The sequence below is a fragment of the Podarcis tiliguerta genome (assembly GCF_965153285.1).
Source record: "Podarcis tiliguerta genome assembly, chromosome: 3".
Taxonomy (NCBI): domain Eukaryota; kingdom Metazoa; phylum Chordata; class Lepidosauria; order Squamata; family Lacertidae; genus Podarcis; species Podarcis tiliguerta.
Window position 1 is genome coordinate 2,647,070 of NC_139536.1, and position 22,466 is coordinate 2,669,535.

A 22,466-nucleotide genomic window follows, 5' to 3' on the forward strand; every position below is an offset into this window, starting at 1 on the left:
TTTTTACTTAATTCTTTATAACATTTCTGCTAAAACCATATAACTTCATTCCAGTATTCTTCTAACATTCATTAATTTTGCAGTATTTCTGTAAATATACTTTGAATTTTTTCCAATCTTCTTCCACCGACTCTTCTCCCTGGTCTCGGATTCTACCAGTCATTTCCGCCATTTCCATATAGTCCATCAGCTTCATCTGCCATTCTTCCCGGGTGGGTAGATCTTGTGTCTTCCACTTTCCTTGGAGGTTTTTAAGCAGAGGTTGGGTGGTCGGCTGTCATGAATTCTTTAGCTATGATTCCTGTATTGCAGGGGGTTGGACTAGATGACCGTTGGGGTCCCTTCCAACTCAACCATTCTCCGATTCTCTGATTAATTGCATGTGGTTTTGGTTATCCTTCCTTCCTTCCTTCCTTCCTTCCTTCCTTCCTTCCTTCCTCCCTCCCTCCCTCCCTCCCTCCCTTCCTTCCTTCCTTCCTTCCTTCCTTCCTTTTTAAAAAATGTTTTTATTAACAATTTCAACATAACAAATTATCAAAACATATCATAGTCATTATTTTTCATAATGAATACCATATTCATTATTTTCCTTCAACCCCCCCCCCCCAAGAGACTTTCCTCAGCTCCTCTCTGATTTCTCAGCACATATTATGCTCTGCATGTTATAAAATTATACATATCCTTACATTATCTATCTACCATATTATCAACCAATAAATTTGTGTATGTTTATTCAAAACCTGCCAAGGAGTCCAATTTATTTTGTTGTCTTTTTAGATAAATTGTAAAAAGTTCCCATTCTAATAATAATAATAATAATAATAATAACAATAATAAATTATTTATACCCTGCCCATCTGGCTGGGTTTCCCCAGACACTCTGGGCGGCTTCCAAAAGAATATTAAAATACTGTGATACATCAAACATGAAAAGCTTCCCTAAACAGGGCTCCTTCAGATGTCTTCTAAAAGTCTGGTAGTTGTTGTTCTCTTTGACATCTGGTGGGAGGGCGTTCCACAGGGAGGGCGCCACTACCAAGAAGGCCCTCTGCCTGGTTCCCTCTAACTTAGGTTCTCACAGGGAGGGAACCGCCAGAAGGCCCTCGGAGCTGGACCTCAGTGTCCGGGCTGAACGATGGGGGTGGAGACGCTCCTTCAGATATACTGGACCGAGGCCGTTTAGGGCTTTAAAGGTCAGCACCAACACTTTGAATTGTGCTCAGAAACGTACTGGGAGCCAGTACAAAAATGCTTCTGGTTTTTTTAAAGTCACAGTTATCCTTGTCCTGCAATTTGTATGTCAATTTAGCCAACTCTGTGTAGCTCATCAATTTCTCTTGCCACTGTTCTTTCATTGGGATTTCCTCATTCTTCCAGCCTTGTGCTATCTAGACTATTGCCACTGTTGTAGCATACATAAATAATTTTTTCATTTTCCTTGGCAGGTCTTGTCCTACAATCCCTAACAAAAATGCTTCTGGTTTTTTTTACAAATGCCATTTTAAACATTTTTTTCAATTCATTATATATCACTTCCCAATTTTTTAAAATTTCTCTATATTCCCACCACATATGATTAAAAAGTCCCGTCCTTTTCTTTACATTTCCAACATGTGTTTGACCTTGTTTTGTACATTTTTGCTATCTGTACTGGTGTAATATACCATCTATACATCATTTTTATATAATTTTATTTCAAAAGAGAACAATCTGACATAATATACAATTTGAGGACTGGGGGAAATTGTGGAAAGTAAATTTGAAATTTACAGATTGGTTTTGGTTATCCTTTCAAGTCACATTTGCAAAAGAATCCTTTAAAAAACACACACCAAAAAACCCCACTTCGTTGACTTTTTTCCATGCGTGGGTAGAGAAGGCTTGTTGTTTTAATGGGTTAATATCCTGCCTTTCTCTCAAGTTGGGATTTAAGGCAGCTTACAAAGGAGGGACGCGGGTGGCGCTGTGGGTTAAACCACAGAGCCTAGGACTTGCTGATCAGAAGGTCGGTGGTTCAAATCCCCACAACGGGGTGAGCTCCCTTTGCTCTGTCCCTGCTCCTGCCAACCTAGCAGTTCGAAAGCACACCAGTGCAAGTAGATAAATAGGTACTGCTCCGGTGGGAAGGTAAATGGCGAGTCAGCCACAACTGGACCTAATGGTCAGGGGTCCCTTTACCTTTACCTTACAAAGGTTTGTAAAATGCAAAGTAAAAGCTGAGAACAGTTAAAACACCGTATTTACTCGAATCTAATGTTCAACCTTTTTTGGCCAAATTACGTTGCAAAAATTAAGGTGCGCATTAGATTTGATGGCGCATTAGACTCGAGTAAACACGGTACACCAGAATGCATTTAGAGGCAGCTGAGTTCACCCCAAGATCTAACAGTGGAGTGGTCAGCATCATCTGGACCTTAGTCTGAACAAAAAGGTCTTATCCTGCCAGCAGAGGGAATTCCACAATCATATGAAGTTCCAGGACCCAAGGTCAACCAGGCCTATGCAAGCAATTAAGAACACATTGGTGAATGGATGCCTGTCTTTTTAATAGCTTTTATTGTATGGTTTTATAGTTTTATTGCTGTAAATCTCATTGATATATATCTATATCTATATCTATATCTATATCTATATCTATATCTATATCTATATCTATATCTATATCTATATCTATATCATCTATATCTATATAGTGGCATGACAGTATATAAATGTTCTTACACATAAGCAAATGGTGGGTTTTGAGGAGTAATTCAGAGGAAGGAAGCGCCATGAAGCAATCTCACAAGTGGCTCATGGAGAGACCATGGTCAATATTTTTGACAGTGAAATTTTGGTACCTCTTCCTACCCTTTGCAAAACTAAGGACAATTTGGCAAGGGTGCCTTGAAACTACGCAAAATGTTTCCCCTGTAAAAAAAAAATGTGGGTGTTCATGGGCCACGTGTAAATGTTAAGAAACTCATTTCCTTTCATTTTCTGCTTGTTTTTTCCAAATGAAGGAAAGAGACTACGAAATGCCTAAAACAGTCAGCTGTTTGTGATCCATGCATGAACAGCAGTCTCTGTGAGTTGCCTATTGGGTCCTCCTTTTGGGGCAAACGACTTGCTGGAGGACTTGTCCATGGTGCTGAAATCTTGGTGGCCGGAAGCCTCTTCTTCTAGCTGTCATCCTCCATGAAAAATGCACCAGTTCCAGGCAATCTGCTCTATTTAATCCAAGGAAACCCTGAGTCTAAGCACACAGCCTCAAGGAGATTTGAAGAAGACCTTGGGTCCTAGACTGAGCTGGCGTTATTCCATACAAGGCGGAATAACAGAGGGGAGTGAAATTCATACTTACCATCCCCTGGACCACATTTCCTGGGTTCTCGAATCGACGCACACCTATAACCTTGCAATCCCGATGGCAGCTCCACATTCAGCCTTAGGCTCTCCCTCGCGGTGGATCCCTTCCTTTCCACGCCAATGCAAAGTTTGGGGTTTGCACCAAGGAGACTTCTCCATAGCGGCCACCCTCTGAACGAGTGGCTGTTCCATTGCCAGCTGGCCTGGGCCTGTGCTTGCACCATGAAGCTTGGGGTGCCTTCAGGACCCCAAAGGCTGGTGGCACAAACACTCCTCTTCCTGGCCTTCCTGAACCGCCGCTCCCTGCAGAGACCCCTGGCGGCCGATGGCGAAGGGATGAGCGGAGATGACGGCCACCAAGGGAGCCCTGGACTCATCCAGTGCGGAGAATACAGCAACCAGGTCCTGCCCAATGGCAGGTGCAAGATCATTGCCACCTTGCCGCAACTGGACCAGCAGAGGTGCCCTGACATGTTCCGTTGCACAGACGAGGTCTCCTACTGGCTTCACGAGAACGAGGAGAGGAAGCAACAGATCCTGGAGCTGCGAGAACTCATCTCAGAGCTCCAGGAGGAGCTGAGGAACCATCGTCACCGCATCAAGATTTTGGAGCTTCAGGTGAGTTTCTTAATGGGGAAAAACATGGGCAGCAACTTAGGTATAGGGAGACTTTGGGGACCATTGGGCTGGATCTGTCCCACGTTCCAACTTTAGTGCATGGTTGGGGCAACCCACCTGTCAGTCACATGATGTGATTGTGACATCAGATTCATTCATTCATCCATCCATCCATCAAGACCAGTGGCGTAGCGTGGGTTGTCAGCACCCGGGGCAAGGCAAGTAATTTGCGCCCCCTAACCCGGGGCAAGGCAAGTAATTTGCGCCCCCCCCCCCCGCTGCACTGTCCCTCCCCCAGATAGTCCCTCGCTCTCTCTCCGCACCGCACGCCTGGCACCCTCCCCTCCACAGTGGGCGGCGACCCGGCAGCTCGGATCGGATTCGCACAGCCAGCACTGCAGTGAGACAGAGTGAGTGAGCCAGGTAGGGGCAGAGAGCTGCGAGTGCGAGCGCCCCCCCCCCAGATGTTGCGCCCGGTGCGGCCGGCCCCCCCTGCACCCCCCACACTACACCACTGATCAAGACATCCCAAGGCAGTTTATGGAATAAAATACAAGACAGAGCACAAGTAAATAATTAAACCAACGCAACAAAATAATGACCACCCCACTTCCCACAGATACATTTAAAGGGCTATAGGACAGCCTTTCTCAACCTGTGGGTCCCCAGATGTTGTTGAACTACAACTCCCATCACCCCTAGCTAGCAAGGCCAGAACTCAGGGATGATGGGATTTGTAGTCCAATCTGGGGACCTACAGGTTGAGAACTGCTGCTATAGGATATTAATCAGCCAACGGCAGAATAGAGTGGTACTATTACTTCCCTTGACCTTGACCATGGGTCAGCAAACTTTTTCAGCAGGGGGACGGTCCACTGTCCCTCAGACCTTGTGGGGGGCCAGACTATATCTGGGGGTCAGGGAACGAATGAATTCCTATACCCCACAAATAACCCAGAGATGCATTTTAAATAAAAAGGCACTCATGTAAAAACACGCTGATTCCTGGACCGTCCGCTGGCCGGATTGAGAAGGCGATTGGGCCGGATCCAGCCCCCGGGCCTTAGTTTGCCTACCCATGACCTGGACACTATACTTCTGTTGATGCAGCCTACAATAGAATTAGCGTTTTCTGCTGCTGAGTCACACTGTTGGCTCATGCCAAGCTTGTGGTATCCAAACACAGTTATTAGAAACAAATCATATAAGAATCTGCTATAGTCAGCTTTTACCATCCCAAAATCATAGAACAGTAAAGTTGGAGTGGATCCCAAGGATCTTCTAGTCCAGCAATGCAGAGATCTCAGCTAAAGAGTCTCTAACAGACGGCCATTTGGCCAAGCTATCATGTCTGTGACAGAATAAATCAGATTTATTAGTGTTTATAAGGTGGCAACAGAATATCACTAGTTAGAGGAGATTGCTTGAGGTATTGGAAACCCAGAGCTGAGAACCCATAAGGCAGGCTTCCTCAACCTCGGCCCTCCAGATGTTTTCGGACTACAACTCCCATGATCCCTAGCTAGCAGGACCAGTGGTCAGGGATGATGGGAATTGTAGTCCCAAAAAATCTGGAGGGCCGAGGTGGAGGAAGCCTGCCATAAGGCAAATAGGAAGCCCAGGTAGGATTGAGAGAGCCTTTATCCAGAAAAAGGTGTTGCTGATTAGAATTAAATAACCCTTTTGCTCCTGAGTGGTGGGATTGGGCACAGGAGGAGAGGACAGACTGCCACCCAGTTTATTTGATTAACCATCTGCTTTCTGATTGATTGATTGATTGATTGATTGATTACAGGTAAATATTTGCACTCTTTCAACAGCTTTTGACAGTGTCTGGGATTCTGGGATTCTTTAAAACTAGCCTCTGAAACTAAATACATGCTTAACTCAGTACCATGCCAAATTTAATTGTCTCTCTACAATTTAATCAACTAAAAATGTGTACTTGTATAGCATCTAGATCAAGGGAAGTAATAGTGCCACTGTATTCTGCTCTGGTCAGACCTCACCTGGAGTGCTGTGTCCAGTTCTGGGCACCACAGTTCAAGAAGGACACTGACAAACTGGAACGTGTCCAGAGGAGGGCAACCAAAATGCTCAAAGGCCTGGAAACGATGCCTTATGAGGAACGGCTAAGGGAGCTGGGCATGTTTAGCCTGGAGAAGAGGAGGTTAAGGGGTGATATGATAGCCATGTTCAAATATATAAAAGGATGTCACATAGAGGAGGGAGAAAGGTTGTTTTCTGTTGCTCCAGAGAAGCGGACACGGAGCAATGGATCCAAACTACAAGAAAGAAGATTCCACCTAAACATTAGGAAGAACTTCCTGACAGTAAGAGCTGTCCGACAGTGGAATTTGCTGCCAAGGAGTGTGGTGGAGTCTCCTTCTTTGGAGGTCTTTAAGCAGAGGCTTGACAACCATATGTCAGGAGTGCTCTGATGGTGTTTCCTGCTTGGCAGGGGGTTGGACTCGATGGCCCTTGTGGTCTCTTCCAACTCTATGATTCTAATGTAGCAGTAAGCAACTTGTTCCATTCGTGTAAGGATTTCTGCTGGTGCAATGGCATTTCCCCCCTCCCAGCCCTCCAGGCACCCTCTAAATCTGTTCCGGGGTCTTCCCCAATGCTCTGGAGCAGATTTGGGGTGCAATGGGGAGGGAGGAGTCTGTCAAAACAAATGCATCAGTTGCTCCCCTTAGTCTGCCATCCTCACACCACTTACTTGGGAGCAAGCCTTTTCCTGTTCAGCCGGACTTAACTTCCAAGTAGGCAAGTTTAGGATTGGACTGTTAGTTGATTAATCTACCAAATAAAAATAGCTTCCCTATTTATTTATTTTTTTGTTTCGCTCCTGGATGTAAGAAGAGAACAGATTGTGCTTTAATATTTGCATAACTGGAGGTTATGTAAATGAAAAAGGAGTAAGAGAAAGGATGGCTGTTCACCAGGTATGAATTACAGAAGGAAAGGAGATTTGGCCCCTTAGGAATAAACAATATTTTCTCATTATTAAGACTCATAAATCTTTGCCATCTGACGGAGCTCAGAATTTGTTTACTGGAACCATTCTGCAATTTGGCGTCCATCACCTGCGCAAATCTGGTTGCTCCTCTCTGAGGATGAGAGCACCTACACTCCTGGTATTAATTAGTTGATCACCATCATGCTTTAACTTTGATTAACATTAGTAGCAACCCAAAAATGTGGCAGCAAGGTACTGCATCATGCAGTTTACAAAACCAACAAGCAGTAAATAGCAAGAGAAAGAAACGGCGACACAGCAATACAAATCAAAACATCCATATTTCCTTAGGTGGCGTGAATGGATGGTGTACATTGAGCATCTAAGTCTGGAGTTTAGTAAATAAAATCCCCATGGCTGACATAAAAGCATTTTTAATAATAATAATAATAATAATAATAATAATAATAATAATAATAATATATTATTTATACCCCGCCCATCTGGCTGGGTCTCCCCAGCCACTCTGGGTGGCTTCTAACAAAGTATTAAAATATAGTGGTCTGTTAAACATTAAAAGCTTCCCTAAACAGGGCCACCTTCAGAGCATGCACCACTGCCAGGACAGGGACGCCTTGGCTCCCATGGTAGCTCAGCTAAGAGATAAATCAATTTCATTTCCTGTTAGCCTGCAGGTTGTGGGACCAATGGATTTTAGAAGCAATCCAGTAGGAGATCTCCTGGAAATCACAGAAGGGGAGAGACCATTTCTGCTCGCTGTGGGCTTCCCACAGGCATCTCGTTGGCCGCTGTGAGGCCAGGATGCTGGACTAGGTGGTCCACGGGCCTGATCCACCAGGCTTTTCTCATGTTTTTGTCTTCCTGTCGACCTTGACAGATTAGAGAACTGGGCCAAAACAAACAAGATGAATTTTAACAGGGAGAAATGTAAAGTATTGCACTTGGGCAAAAAAAATGAGAGGCACAAATACAAGATGGGTGACACCTGGCTTGAGAGCAGTACATGTGAAAAGGATCTAGGAGTCTTGGTTGACCACAAACTTGACATGAGCCAACAGTGTGACGCGGCAGCTAAAAAAGCCAATGCAATTCTGGGCTGCATCAATAGGAGTATAGCATCTAGATCAAGGGAAGTAATAGTGCCACTGTATTCTGCTCTGGTCAGACCTCACCTGGAGTACTGTGTCCAGTTCTGGGCACCACAGTTCAAGAAGGACACTGACAAACTGGAACGTGTCCAGAGGAGGGCAACCAAAATGGTCAAAGGCCAGGAAACGATGCCTTATGAGGAACGGCTAAGGGAGCTGGGCATGTTTAGCCTGGAGAAGAGGAGGTTAAGGGGGGATATGATAGCCATGTTCAAATATATAAAAGAATGTCACATAGAGGAGGGAGAAAGGTTGTTTTCTGCTGCTCCAGAGAAGCGGACACGGAGTAATGGATCCAAACTACAAGAAAGAAGATTCCACCTAAACATTAGAAGAACTTCCTGACAGTAAGAGCTGTTCGACAGTGGAATTTGCTGCCAAGGAGTGTGCTGGAGTCTCCTTCTTTGGAGGTCTTTAAGCAGAGGCTTGACAACCATATGTCAGGAGCGCTCTGATGGTGTTTCCTGCTTGGCAGGGGGTTGGACTCGATGGCCCTTGTGGTCTCTTCCAACTCTATGATTCTATGATGCTATGATTCTATGAGCCCCACTGCAGAGGGGCTCCTACTCGAAAGGAGCTTCAAGAAGGAGAATCTCACTGAATTGTGTGACCAGCGATGGTTCACGTCCCTGTGCTGGGTTTCGTACCAAGCGTGCTCTCCTTGGATCATGCCCTTTATCCAACACATGTTTGTTTATTTCTCTGCTGAGCTTCCCGCTGCCAAGTGTCTCCGTGCAAGATGAGAGGATCACAAGTTCTCTTTGTTTAATTCTCTACAGAGGGTCCTTGCCCTTTGCCAGATAAGCTTCTCTTGGGGGGTTGGCTAATGACAGATCAGACGATGAGCCAGAGATCACAAACACACCAGAGTCATCAGCTCTTAAGGGGTTTGGCCACACAAGTCTTGTACATTGTGTCTGTGTGTGTGTGTGTGTGTGTGTGTGTGTGTTAGGAATGTGCATCATGGGCCGCCTTACAGTGCAATACAGCCCTCTTCAGGGAAGTTTTTAATGTGTGACATTTTAATGTATTTTTAATCTTTGTTGGAAGCCGCCCAGAGTGGCTGGGGAAAGCCTGCCAGATGGGCGGGGTACAAATAAAGGTAAAAGGTAAAGGTACCCCTGCCCATTCGGGCCAGTCTTGCCAGACTCTAGGGTTGTGCACCCATCTCACTTAAGAGGCTGGGGGCCAGCGCTGTCCGAAGATACTTCCGGGTCACGTGGCCAGTGTGACAAGCTGCATCTGGCGAGCCAGTGCAGCACACGGAACGCCGTTTACCTTCCTGCTGGTAAGCGGTCCCTATTTATCTACTTGCACCTGAAGGTGCTTTCGAACTGCTAGGTTGGCAGGCGCTGGGACCGAGCAACAGGAGCGCACCCCGCCGCGGGGATTCGAACCGCCGACCTTTTGATCGGCAAGTCCTAGGCGTTGAGGCTTTAACCCACAGCGCCACCCGCGTCCCTAGGGTACAAATAAATTATTATTATTATTATTATTATTATTATTATTATTATTATTATTCCCCAGCACAATGTTTCCTCAGCAAGCTTGCCCACTGCATTTTGCCCATCCTTTAGCAGAGGTCAGCAAACTTTTTCAGCAGGAGGCCGGTCCACTGTCCTTCAGACCTTGTGGGGGGCCGGACTATTTTTTTGGGGGGGGGAATTAATGAACGAATTCCTATGCCCCTCAAATAACCCAGAGATGCATTTTAAATAAAAGGACACATTCTACTCATGTAAAAACAAGCTGATTCTCGGACCATCCGCAGGCCAGATTTAGAAGGCGATTGGGCCGGATCAGACCCCCGGGCCTTCGGTTGCCTACCCATGCTTTAAAGCATCAGTAGAAAATGGCATTCTTAGAATCCTAATATTGTAGAGTTAGAAGGGACCCAGAGGATCATCTAGACCAACCCCTTGCAATGCAGGAAAATTTAGTCATCCCACATGGGGGTCAAATCTGCACCCTTATCAGCACCACACTCTAACCAACTAACCTATCCAGACCATTCTTGTTTGTTTGTTTGTTTGTTTGTTTGTTTGTTTGTTTGTTTGGAGTTTTTGGAACCTCGCTCTTCAGCCAGAAAGGCTCCCAGTTCAGGTTGCATACAATAGGGACACAGGTGGAGCTGTGGTCTAAACCACTGAGCCTCTTGGCCTTGCTGATCAGAAGGTCGGCAGTTTGAATCCCCTCAATGGGGTGAGCTCCTGTTGCTGTGTCCCTGCTCCTGCCTACCTAGCAGTTCGAAAGCACACCAGCGCAAGTGGATAAATAGGTACCACTGCAGCGGGAAGGTAAATGGCGTTTCCATATGCTCTGGCTTCTGTCACAGTGTTCCGTTGCACCAGAAGCAGTTTTATCATGCTGGCCACATGACCCGGAAATCTGTGGACAAACACCAGTTCCCTCGGCCTGAAAGCAGGATGAGTGCCGCAACCCCATAGTTGCCTTTGACTGGACTTAACTGTCCAGGGGGCCTTTACCTTTACCTGCATATAACCAATTAAACAAGGCTTACAATTGGGGGGGAACACAACACAAAAGGGGAAAGGCACAGGGCACCAATTTCTAAAGAGTTGTTCCTCTATTGACCAGTTGACCCAACTCAGGAGGTGGGGAGGGGGCTCTTGAGCATCTCTTGAATGCTTTGTTTGTCCTTTATCCCATGCCACCTGTCGGCCCCCATCCTGCTGTGAAGCATGAAGAGAAGTCCAGCCGCAACGCCACCGTGGAGCAGCGGGTTCAAGAGCTGGAGCAGCACTACCAGGAGGCCAGCACCCTGCAGCACATTCAGGCCACGCTGCTCTACGACATGCAGGCCCAGGTCCACAATGTCTCCCTGCTGATGGACTGGGTGCGGCACAACCCAGGCTGCCTGGTCCCGGTGGAGATGAGGCTCCAGCACGAGATGCACTACCCAGGTGAGTCCCCCCGGAAGAGCCAAGACTCGGGTTCGAGTCCCACGTTGGCCAAAAGACTCCTGCCTGCAGAGGTTTGGACTAGATGACCCTTGGGGTCAGGGCCGAATTTAGCTTTGAAGGTACTGGAGGTAATGGGGCCCTTTATGTGTCCAGCTGTGCTTTGCCAACAACAGATTGTCGCTGTTTTTTGTGTTGAATATATGCTATATGGGACGCGGGTGGCGCTGTGGGTTAAACCACAGAGCCTAGGACTTGCCGATCAGAAGGTTGGCGGTTCGAATCCCTGCGACGGGGTGAACTCCCGTGGCTCGGTCCCTGCTCCTGCCAACCTAGCAGTTCGAAAGCATGTCAAAGTGCAAGTAGACAAATAGGTACCACTCCGGCGGGAAGCGGCTTATCATGGTGGCCACATGACCCGGAAGCTGTACACCGGCTCCCTCGGCCAATAAAGCGAGATGAGCGCCGCAACCCCAGAGTCGGCCACAACTGGACCTAATGGTCAGGGGTCCCTTTACCTTTACCTTTTACTTTTCCTTGATCATGCATTGATTTCCTCACTTCCCAAATCCCATCCTGAGCCTTCATTAGGCACCTCCTCTGTATTCTATGGGGACGCGGGTGGTGCTGTGGGTAAAACCTCAGCACCTAGGGCTTGCTGATCGCATGGTCGGCGGTTCGAATCCCCGCGGCGGGGTGCGCTCCCGTCGTTCGGTCCCAGCACCTGCCAACCTAGCAGTTCGAAAGCACCTCCGGGTGCAAGTAGATAAATAGGGACCGCTTACCAGCGGGAAGGTAAACGGCGTTCCGTGTGCTGCACTGGCTCGCCAGATGCAGCTTGTCACACTGGCCACGTGACCCGGAAGTGTCTGCGGACAGCGCTGGCTCCCAGCCTATAGAGTGAGATGAGCGCACAACCCTAGAGTCTGGCAAGACTTGCCCGTACGGGCAGGGGTACCTTTACCTTTACCTGTATTCTGTGGGGCATCCCTGCCCCCTTTTGTCTCCTGGTCCTCTCCCCACCCTAAGATCCCAAAGGAAATGCCCTTAATGGTGTTTGTGGGCTTTGACCCCATAACAACAACCAGGTTGGCGGAGCCCTTCCCATCTATCCTCCAACTGGGATTATGTGATAAAGACTTTCACCCACTAGCCCAAATCCAGCCTGAGCCCCTGACGTAGGCGAAGGGAAGAGCACGCCTCTGGGCTAGCAATCCTTTAAGCCGGCCAGTTCTGGATGTTGTGTGCTCGCTGTCCCCCTGGCTTTAAGCGGGATGTAGACCAGGTCAGTCCGCTTCTGATCCCACTGCACACCGAGGCTACGTAAGCAGAGTCACCTCAGTTGCCCCTGGGCCAAAGGGAGAGGCATTTTGCAGCAAGAAGAGGGACTCCGGTCAATGTGCTTGGGTGGGGTTCAATCACATGCCAGTGTGGAGAAGAAGAAGAAGAGTTTGGATTTGATATCCAGCCTTTCACTCCCCTTCAGGAGTCTCAAAGCGGCTAACATTCTCCTTTCCCTTCCTCCCCCACAACAAACACTCTGTGAGCTGAGTGGGGCTGAGACACTTCAGAGAAGTGTGACTGGCCCAAGGTCACCCAGCAGCTGCATGTGGAGGAGCAGGGAATCGAACCCGGTTCACCAGATTACGAGTCCACCGCTCTAAACCACCACACCACACTGGCTCTCGGAAGAAGAGGGCAAGAAGAGGGACTCTGGTCAATGTGCTTGGGTGGGGTCCAATCACATGCCAGTGTGGAGGTAGGGCTGCTGTAAGTCTGGGATTTCCCAGACATATACGGGATTCATCCGTTGGAAATAGTGTCTGGGTGGAATTTCAGGAAATCAGCAAAAACGTCCGGGAAAACCCAGGTGTATGGCAACCCATGTTGGAAGTGTTGCTTTTTTGGTGAATTTCCTTAAGAATACGGTCATACCTCATGTTACGTTACATTCTTTCAGGTTACATCCCGCGGCGACCCAGAAGTATCGGAAAGGGTTACTTCCGGGTTTCACAGCTCACGCATGCGCAGACGCGCAAAGTGACATCGCGTGCATGCTCAGAAGTGACGAATCGCAACCTGTGCGTGTGCAGACGTGCCACTGTGGGTTGCGCTCTTTTCATGTTGCGAAAGGGCCTCTGAAACGGATCCCGTTTGCAACCAGAGGAACCATGTATATCAAAAACTTCAATTTTTTGGAGATTTCACCAAAAAAAGGAGGGAGGAAGGAAGGAAGGAAGGAAGGAAGGAAGGAAGGAAGGAAGGAAGGAAGGACTCAACAGCTCCCCTCCCCCCCAAAAAAAGAAGCTCAACAACTTTTTTGTCCGGATTTTCACTTCTTGAAATATGACAACCCTAGGTGGAGCAATTAAAGTCAGTTTGTTATTATTGGTTTGCGGGCTCAATCCAGATGATGCCTTGAAATGGTTTTTCTCTCCCTTCCTCCCCGGCAGATGTGAAGCATGCCAAGAACTGCCCCATCGATTGTGCCTCCATATACTACAACGGGGTCCGGCGGTCGGGCGTCTATAGCATCATGCCATCCGATGGAGGTCTGCCCATTGAAGTGCTATGCGAGATGGATGTGGAAGGTATGGAAGGAGGCAATCGGAGAAGGTCCTCCCTGGTGTTTCCTTACATGTTGAGATGCTTGGGTCAGACGCTGCTTCGTGACTGGACTTAACTGTCAGGGGTCCTTTAGGTAAAGGGTAAAGGGACCCCTGACCGTTAGGTCCAGTCGTGACCAACTCTGGAGTTGCGGCGCTCATCTCGCTTTACTGGCCGAGGTCATGTGGTCAGCAGGACTAAGCCACTTCTGGTGAACCAGAGCAGCGCACAGAAATTCTGTTTACCTTCCCGCCAGAGTGGTACCTATTTATCTACTTGCACTTTGACGTGCTTTTGAACTGCTAGGTTGGCAGGAGCAGGGACCGAGCAACGGGAGCTCACCCCGTCGCGGGGATTTGAACCGCCGACCTTCTGATCGGCAAGTCCTAGGCTCTGTGGTTTAACCCACAGCACCACCCGCGTCCCTCAGGGGTCCTTTACCTTTAAATCTTCCAAACGGGGTGGGAGAAGTTCAGATCAGGGTGTGTGTTTTTTCAGTTGGATTGCCAGTTCAATGACATTTCTCGCCGCAATTGTGTGGCAGGTGGAGGCTGGACCGTCATCCAGCGGCGTCAGGATGGCACGGTCAATTTCAACCGGACGTGGAACGAGTACAAAGACGGCTTTGGGGAGTTGAGCAGTGAATTCTGGATGGGCAACGAAAACATTCACAAGATCACCAGCCAAGGGGACTACTCTCTCCGCATCGACCTGGAAGATTGGAACAATAAGCACAAACATGCCTTTTACCAGCTGTTCAGGTAGGTCTTCAGGTGAGAGGGCATCTGGGTTGCTGCCCAGCAAAACACAATAATACGATAATCTTTATTGCCATTGTGCCATACAGAACAACGAAATTGAAAAATCTGCATAAGACATTCAAAACCCAGCAAGCCTGCTACCCCAGCTATCCCTGCCAGGTTAGCCCCCTAAAAACTCTGATACCCAATTTTTAAATACAATATACTCCCATAGAGACTCCTTACACGGCATTTAAAACCAAAATTGCATTTGGATAGAAACTGTTTCTCAAGAGGCTAGTCCTAGTCTTTATAACCCTGTACCTTCTTCCAGAAGGCAGAAGCTGAAAGAGATTATTTCCGGGGTGCGCACTATCCTGCGCTATCTCTGCAGCTTTCTTATGGCACCTGGAAGCGTAGATTTGATCCAAGGTGGGAAGAGTGCACCCAATTATTCTCTCCGCAGTCTTTACAACCCTGGACAGCATTGTTTTTCCCCTGGCCGTGCAGCTCCCAAACCACACACACAGACCATAAGTTAATACACTCTCCACAGTACACCACCCATATTTTAGATGCTTTCCTCTATCCAAAGCACCCTCTTGTTGAACTGCCCCTCCCATCAGCCCCAAGAGCCAGCATGCCCAATGGTCAGGGATTTGTTTTATTCATTTATTTCATGACCTATTCCTACACCGCTTTATTGTTAAAACAAAAAACCAAGCGATTTACAAAAAAAGATAAAACCATAAAACTATCAATTGCGGGGGGAATAGCAGGAAAAATTTTAAACTTTCTAAACATCTGCTTGGGTGTGTCTAATTATTATTATTTTTTAGTGGATAAATAAATAAAATCATTTAAGTTTACACCCCACCCTTTAGGAGCAGGGACTGAGCAACGGGAGCTCATGCCGTCGTGGGGATTCGAACTGCCGACCTTCAGATCGGCAAGTCCTAGGCTGTGTGGTTTAACCCACAGCGCCACCCACATCCTATACAAATGTTTTAATGAGGAAATAAATAATACGCCATCTGCAGGAGGCCCTCGCCTGCAGAGTGCAGAGGTTAGGAAACAAGAAGCCTTTCGATTTCTGCAAAACCAGCTCCCCTCTGGATGTTGTCCCGGCTCGGGAGCGACGACTTAGAAGCCCACTCTTAGATGCTCTCAGAAACCTTCCCTGTTGCCTTGCAGCATTGAGAACGAGGTGAATTACTACCGCCTGCATGTGGAGGGCTTCAGCGGGACGGTGGAGGATTCCTTCGCCTGGTACCACAACAAGAGGAGTTTCAGCACCCCCGACTCGGGGAATATCTGCGCCGCCATCTCCCACGGAGGCTGGTGGTACCACCAGTGCTTCTTCTCCAACCTCAACGGCGTTTACTACAAAGTAAGTCAGGACACCAAGGTGGCCTCCGCAGCCCACCTGCCCTCTCGGGTTTTCATTTTAATTTCAGCTTCAAGCAAACTTGTGAGTGGGTGGGTGTAATATGCTAAAAATTGCTAAATTTATATGCTAAATTTACAGTCATACCTCAAGTTAGGTCCGCTTCAGGTTTCGTGTTTTTGTGTTGCGGCCTGCGGCTACCCGGAAGCACCGGAATGGGTTACTTCCAGGTTTCGCTGCTCGCGCATTTGCAGAAGCACTAAATCGCACCCCGTGCGTGCGCAGAAGCGACACTTCGGCTTGCGTCAGTTCCATGTTACAGACGGGCCTCCGGAACAGATCCCGTCCATAACACGAGGTTCCACTGTACAGTGGTACCTCGGGTTACAGACGCTTCAAGTTACAGACGCTTCAGGTTACAGACTCCGCTAACCCAGAAATAGTGCTTCAGGTTAAGAACTTTGCTTCAGGATGAGAACAGAAATCGTGCTCTGGTGGCGCAGCAGCAGCAGGAGGCCCCTGAAGTGCTGCTTCAGGTTAAGAACAGTTTCAGGTTAAGAACGGACCTCCAGAATGAATTAAGTTCTTAACCTGAGGTACCACTGTATATGCTAAAGCTATTATTGGTCATCTGCATACTATCCCTTGCTTTTTCCTGTAGGACTAATTGCAGTCGTTAACAGTTGTCAACAGGTTTACCATACCCATTGAGTCACACCCATCTCCCACTACCCTTCTGAGAAAAATCCCACCCCACCCTCACACTATATAATAGTAGTAGTAGTAGTAGTAGTAATAACAACAACAACAACAACAACAACAACAACAACAACAACAATTTATTATTTATGCCCCACCCATTTGGCTGTGTTTCCCCAATCACTCTGGGCGGCTTCCAACAAAATATTAAAATACAGTGGTCTGTTAAACATTAAAAGCTTCCCTAAAAAGGCTACCTTCAGAATGTCTTCTAAAAGTCAGATAGTGGTTTATTTCCTTTACATCTGGTTGGAGGGCGTTCCACAGGGCGGGTGCCACTACCAAGAAGGCCCTCTGCCTGGTTCCCTGTAACTTGGCTTCTCGCAGTGAGGGAACCACCAGAAGGCCCTCAGCGCTGGACCTCAGTGTCCGGCCAGAACGATGGGGGTGGAGATGCTCCTTCAATAATAATAATAATAATAATTTATATCCTGCCCTCCCCAGCCAAAGCCGGGCTCAGAGCAGCTAACAACAATAAATGTAACACAGTTTACATAAAATCACAATCAATTAATTGAAATGCATTCTAAAATCAATGCATTCTAAAATCAATTCTGGACCGATGCCGTTTAGGGATTTCAAGGTCAGCACCAACACTTTGAATTGTGCTCGGAAACGTACTGGGAGCCAATGTAGGTCTTTCAAGACCGGTGTTATGTGGTCTCAGCAGTTGCTCCCAGTCACCAGTCTAGCTGCCACATTCTGGATTAGTTGTAGTGTCCGGGTCACCTTCAAAGGTAGCCCCACATAGAGCGCATTGCAGTAGTCCAAGCGGGAGATAACCAGAGCATGCACCACTCTGGGGAGACAGTCCGCGGGCAGGGAGGGTCTCATCCTGCGTACCAGATGGAGCTGGTAAACAGCTGCCCTGGACACTGACTTATGTTTCAGTGTATCTGAAGAAGTGTGCATGCACACAAAAGCTTATACCCAGAACAAACTCTAAGGTGCTACTGGACAATTATATATATATATATATATATATATATATATATATATATATATATATACAGTGGTGCCTTGCAAGACGAAAAGAATCCGTTCTGTGAGTCTTTTCGTCTTGCGGTTTTTTCGTCTTGCGAAGCAAGCCCATTGACGGATTAGCGCTATTAGCGCTATTGACATTTTAAGGGCTAAAAACGGCTTTTTAAGGCTTAGGGGATTAGCGGTTTTGCTGCTAAAATGTTTTTAGCAGCTTAGCGCTTCAGAAAAAGGGGTTTTGGAGCGGGGAAAAAATTCAAAATTTTTTGTCAATTTTCGTCTTGCAAAGCAAGCCCATAGGGAAATTCGTCTTGCGAAGCGCCTCTGCAAACGGAAAACCCTTTCGTCTTGCGGGTTTTCCGTCTTGCGAGGCATTCGTCTTGCGGGGCACCACTGTGTATATATATATATATATATATATATATATATATATTTCAACTGCGTCAGACCAACACGGCTACCTACCTGACTCCAAACATAGGAAAGTAATTTAGACCCTGGTGGGTTGCCAGGTGTGGTCATAGCATTTTCTGGATCTGCCTCTCCAGACAATTAGACTGAGGTGACAGGAGGTGTCATCCTTGAAGCTGACTTGCAACCAATGAGAGAGTTTAATTCATACAACAGAAGACAGGGAATAGTGGGGATTCGAATCCAGGTCACACCCAGTTGTTGTTCAGCCCCCATCAGTCCCAGCTAGTGTGAGAGCCAGTGTGGTGTAGTGGTTCGAAGCGGTGGACTCGTAATCTGGTGAACCGGGTTCGTGTCTCCGCTCCTCCACATGCAGCTGCTGGGTGACCTTGGGCCAGTCACACTTCTCTGAAGTCTCTCAGCCCCACTCACCTCACAGAGTGTTTGTTGTGGGGGAGGAAGGGAAAGGAGATCGTGAGCCACTTTGAGACTCCTTCAGGTAGTGATAAAGTGGGATATCAAATCCAAACTCTCCTTCTTCTTCTTCTAACGGGTCAGTAGGAAATGGGAATTAGAATCCAGAAACTTCTGCACCAAGGGGATAAGAGAGAAAAGCAGTGTGCTTCTCAGAGCTCCATGTGAAGTGAAATAAGGCCATCTTTCCAGATTTGCTCTTTTCTGAATTTTGCAATGCAGTTCTCCTATGGGGAGGGGGCAGTGAACATAAGAATGAATGTCTTAGTGGAAAGAGCAGGCAAAATGCCTGCAAGAAATGTGTCGATTAGGGGAAATTGCATACTCAGTACAGTCCTGCCTTGGGTTAATTTTTTTTTTTTTTTCAAATTTTGAGCTGTATTTTGTTTTTGTTTTTTAAAAAATATTTTATTAAGTTTTGCACAAAAAAATTAAACAAAAAAGGAAGACAACAAAAAAAAGAAAAATACAAGATTACAAAAACACAAAACATCAAAGTAAAAATAGTAAAACAGCAATAAAAACAATTCCATTTTCATTACATTTTTTGCATTCACTTATTTCACCGACTTCCCCACACCTCCCTTCCCTGTATTCCAAATCTTAGATTTAATCAGCAAATCCCTTCCCTCTGCCTTCATTGGTCCTTCTCTTGTTTTTAGTATCTTAATATAACTTTATCTCCTTAGTATCTTAAAATGTTAAGTCTTTTAAATTTACTACTTTTTACTAATAACCTCTTACATTCAATCAGACGTCATTCTAACATTCATTAATCTTGTAGTATTTCTGCAGATAGTCTTTAAATTTCTTCCAGTCTTCTTCCACCATCTCTTCTCCGGTCCTGCCTCGGGTTACAGACGCTTCAGTTTGCATGTTTTCCTTTTTTAAAAAAGTAATATTTATTGGAAATTTAAAGTTACAAGAAAAAAAGACGAAAGAAAAACAAGAAAAGTGAAAAAACAGAATTAACAATACAAATCAGTAAAAAAAATAAAAAAAAACCAAACATACAATACACCAAAGTCAAAAACAAGAACAGAAGAATAAATTTAAAAACAAATCCAATATTTCCATATCCTTATCTTCATTAACTTATTTCCTCGACCTCCTCACACCTCCCTCTTTTGTATTCTAATTATTAATTATCTCAGCAAATCCTTTCCATCTTTCACTATATTCTGTCCTTTAATTGTCTTAATTTATTTTGGCCTTATCTTACCATAAAAAGAAAAAACCCTAGAACTTAAAAAAATTATTTATACATAACTCCTTACAACATTTCTACTAAAGCCTAATAGTTTCATTCCAAGATTTCCCTAACAGTCATTAATTTGACAATACTTCTCTAGATGAATTTTTAAAATTTCTGCCAAACTTCATCCACCGTCTCTTCTTCCTGGTCCCGAGTTCTGTCAGTCCTTTCTGTCTATTCAGTTTGCATGTTTTCAGGTTATGCACCGCGCCGAACACAGAAGTACCGGAACGGGTTACTTCTGGGTTTCGGCACTCATGCATGCACACAGAAGCTCTAAATCGCACTTTGCATATGCGCAGAAGCGCTGAATCGTGACCCGTGCATGCACAGATGCAGCGCTGCGGGTTGCGAACGTGCCACCCGCACAGATCACGTTCACAATCCGAGCATGCACTGTAATCTGCATATTAGGAGGAATTTACACCAGAATGCTCACCGTTTTCTTGGAGATGTAAAAAAAGGAGGAATCGTAAACTGAAGCAGAAATGAGAAATGGAGATTGATAGAATCATCCACCCTTAATTTAGAGGGCCTCGTGTCCTGCCACCCCACATTAAGCTCTAGGTATCAGACTTCCACATCTGGTTTTAGCAAAAGGGTGCAAATTTACCCTCTGTTCTTGAAATATTACTCGGAGTGGAGTGTGGATTTCATGCTCTTTATTCAGCTCATAGTGGTGAGGAATGGAAGTTCCCCCGAAATGTCTGCTTTGTATACATTATTTACACAATGGGCCCCACGTGATTGGCTAATTCTGGGATTCTCCTGTAGGCCAATCAGATTGCAGATTCACTTCCACCTGGAGTTGGATTGGGTGGCTCCTGCGGACCAGTCAGACTGCTGCATTCTGGATGTTATTGTTCTAGGACCAATCAGACTGCTGCATTCTGGATCCTATTGTTCTAGGACCAATCAGACTGCTGCATTCTGGATCCTATTGTTCTAGGACCAATCAGACTGCTGCATTCTGGATCCTATTGTTCTAGGACCACTCAGACTGTTGCATTCTGGATCCTATTGTTCTAGGACCAGTCAGACTGCTGCATTCTGAATCCTATTGTTCTAGGACCAGTCAGACTGCTGCATTCTGGATCCTATTGTTCTAGGACCAGTCAGACTGCTGCATTCTGGATCCTATTTTTCTAGGACCAGTCAGACTGCTGCATTCTGGATCCTATTGTTCTAGGACCAATCAGCTGCATTTTGGATCCTTTTCAATTCAGTACATAACAGTTCTCTTCCCCAACTCTCTCCCTCTCTCCTCCCCTCCTGTGTTGCCCATATGCGCAGGGTGGGAGATACTCTCTGAAGAACCGCAAGATTCTTGGCCCCGATGGAGTGGTCTGGTACACGTGGAAGGACACCGATTATTACTCCCTCAAAAAAGTCACCATGATGATCCGCCCCCGCACGTTCCGCCCCCACCTCTCCCCATGAAGGAACCCGGGATCTCCTTCTCATCAAATCACAGTTGGGTGATAGATGACCCTGGACAACTGCATCGCAGTCCATCGGCCTGTCCTGAGGCATGGCCCCTCACGCCAGTCGGTCTGTCACGTGGACAATGCAAAGAGCAGTGGACAGAATCTGACCCTCGGGCGCTTTCGCCCAGGAGGGGTGCATTCTGGCAGCAAGGCTAGCTTGACGAACGAGGGGTGGTTGGTGCCCTCCCTAAATGTGGGTGCTTTGGTGGCTGCAAGTGTGGAGATGGCAGCCCAGTGGACGTCATGCCTTCTTGAGGAATGGCTGCGTCCAGCTCTCTGTCAGAACAAAACAGGCTACAAAAAGGAAACCAACGAAATGAGCTTGGAATATCAGTATATTTTATGAAGACTGATGGGCTTGGAGCGGTGCAGTGCTGCCCTCTGTTGGAAGAAGCTGGGCTTTGCTGGACCTCAAAGTCCCTCTTTCGCTTAATGTTCCCGACATTCAGACACCTTGCCTGTGCAGCCTTGAGGACTCGCCATTGCCACCTGCTGCCAAGCAAAAGGAACTGCTTTGCAAATGGAAGGCTCCTCGTTTTTCTCTGGCATATTTCCGCAGCGTATCACAGAGACCCCTTGCGACAGGGACCTAGATCTCCTTGAAGCTGAACTGTTTAGCGTAGTTGGAAGAAGAGGAGGAGGAAAGAGACTGCATCACTTTTGCTTATTTCGTAAAACTTATATACTGCTTGATTTGTAAAAACAAAACCCTCAAGATCTTTAAAATGGGGGGAAGGGCCTTTTTGCTTTCCTGACCTGGTGCTAGAGATGCTTTTCTGCAAAGACTCAGTCCTTCCTTGGAACGGGTTAACTGAAAAATGAGAGACTTGTATTTTCTTTTTCTTTTTTAAAAAAATATTTATTAGAAGTTTAGAAATTACAGAAAAAAGAAAAAGAAAGAAGAAGAAACAATAAAAAGTTTAACAAAACATACATTACAATTACAATAAAAAAGCAATACAACAATACAAAAAAAGAAAAAGAAAAGAAAAAAAGAAAAAAACAACACATTTGACACACACATCCAATATTCCATATCTTTACCTTTCATTAACTTGTTTCATCGACCTCCTCACACCTCCCTTTTTTGTATTCTATTTCAATTAACTATTTCAGCAAATTCTTTCCATCTTACTCAATTTTTGTTCTATAATTTATCTTAACGGTCTAACCTTAAATTTTCCATTTTATCCCGTTATCAATCCACTTTTACTTAATTCTTTATTACATTTCTGCTAAAACCATATAGCTTCATTCCAGCATCCTTCTAACATTCATTAATTTTACAATGTTTTTGTAGATAAGCTTTAAATTTTTTCCAATCTTCTTCCACCGACTCTTCTCCCT

The 22,466-nt window shown here is 46.1% G+C and overlaps 1 protein-coding gene across 1 annotated transcript; it reads left to right on the forward strand.

Annotated features, from left to right (window-relative positions):
- Window positions 1-3,468: 3,468 nt before the first annotated feature.
- LOC310673904 (angiopoietin-4-like) lies at window positions 3,469-21,248 on the forward strand (the record flags this gene model as incomplete). The annotated part of the gene is made up of 6 exons (XM_083432708.1): window positions 3,469-3,966; window positions 10,799-11,021; window positions 13,472-13,609; window positions 14,170-14,386; window positions 15,560-15,755; window positions 20,926-21,248. 6 exons carry the CDS (start codon window positions 3,469-3,471, stop codon window positions 21,070-21,072), a joined length of 1,419 nt encoding a protein of 472 aa, XP_083288834.1. The 3' UTR covers window positions 21,073-21,248.
- Between the last annotated feature and the right edge of the window lie 1,218 nt (window positions 21,249-22,466).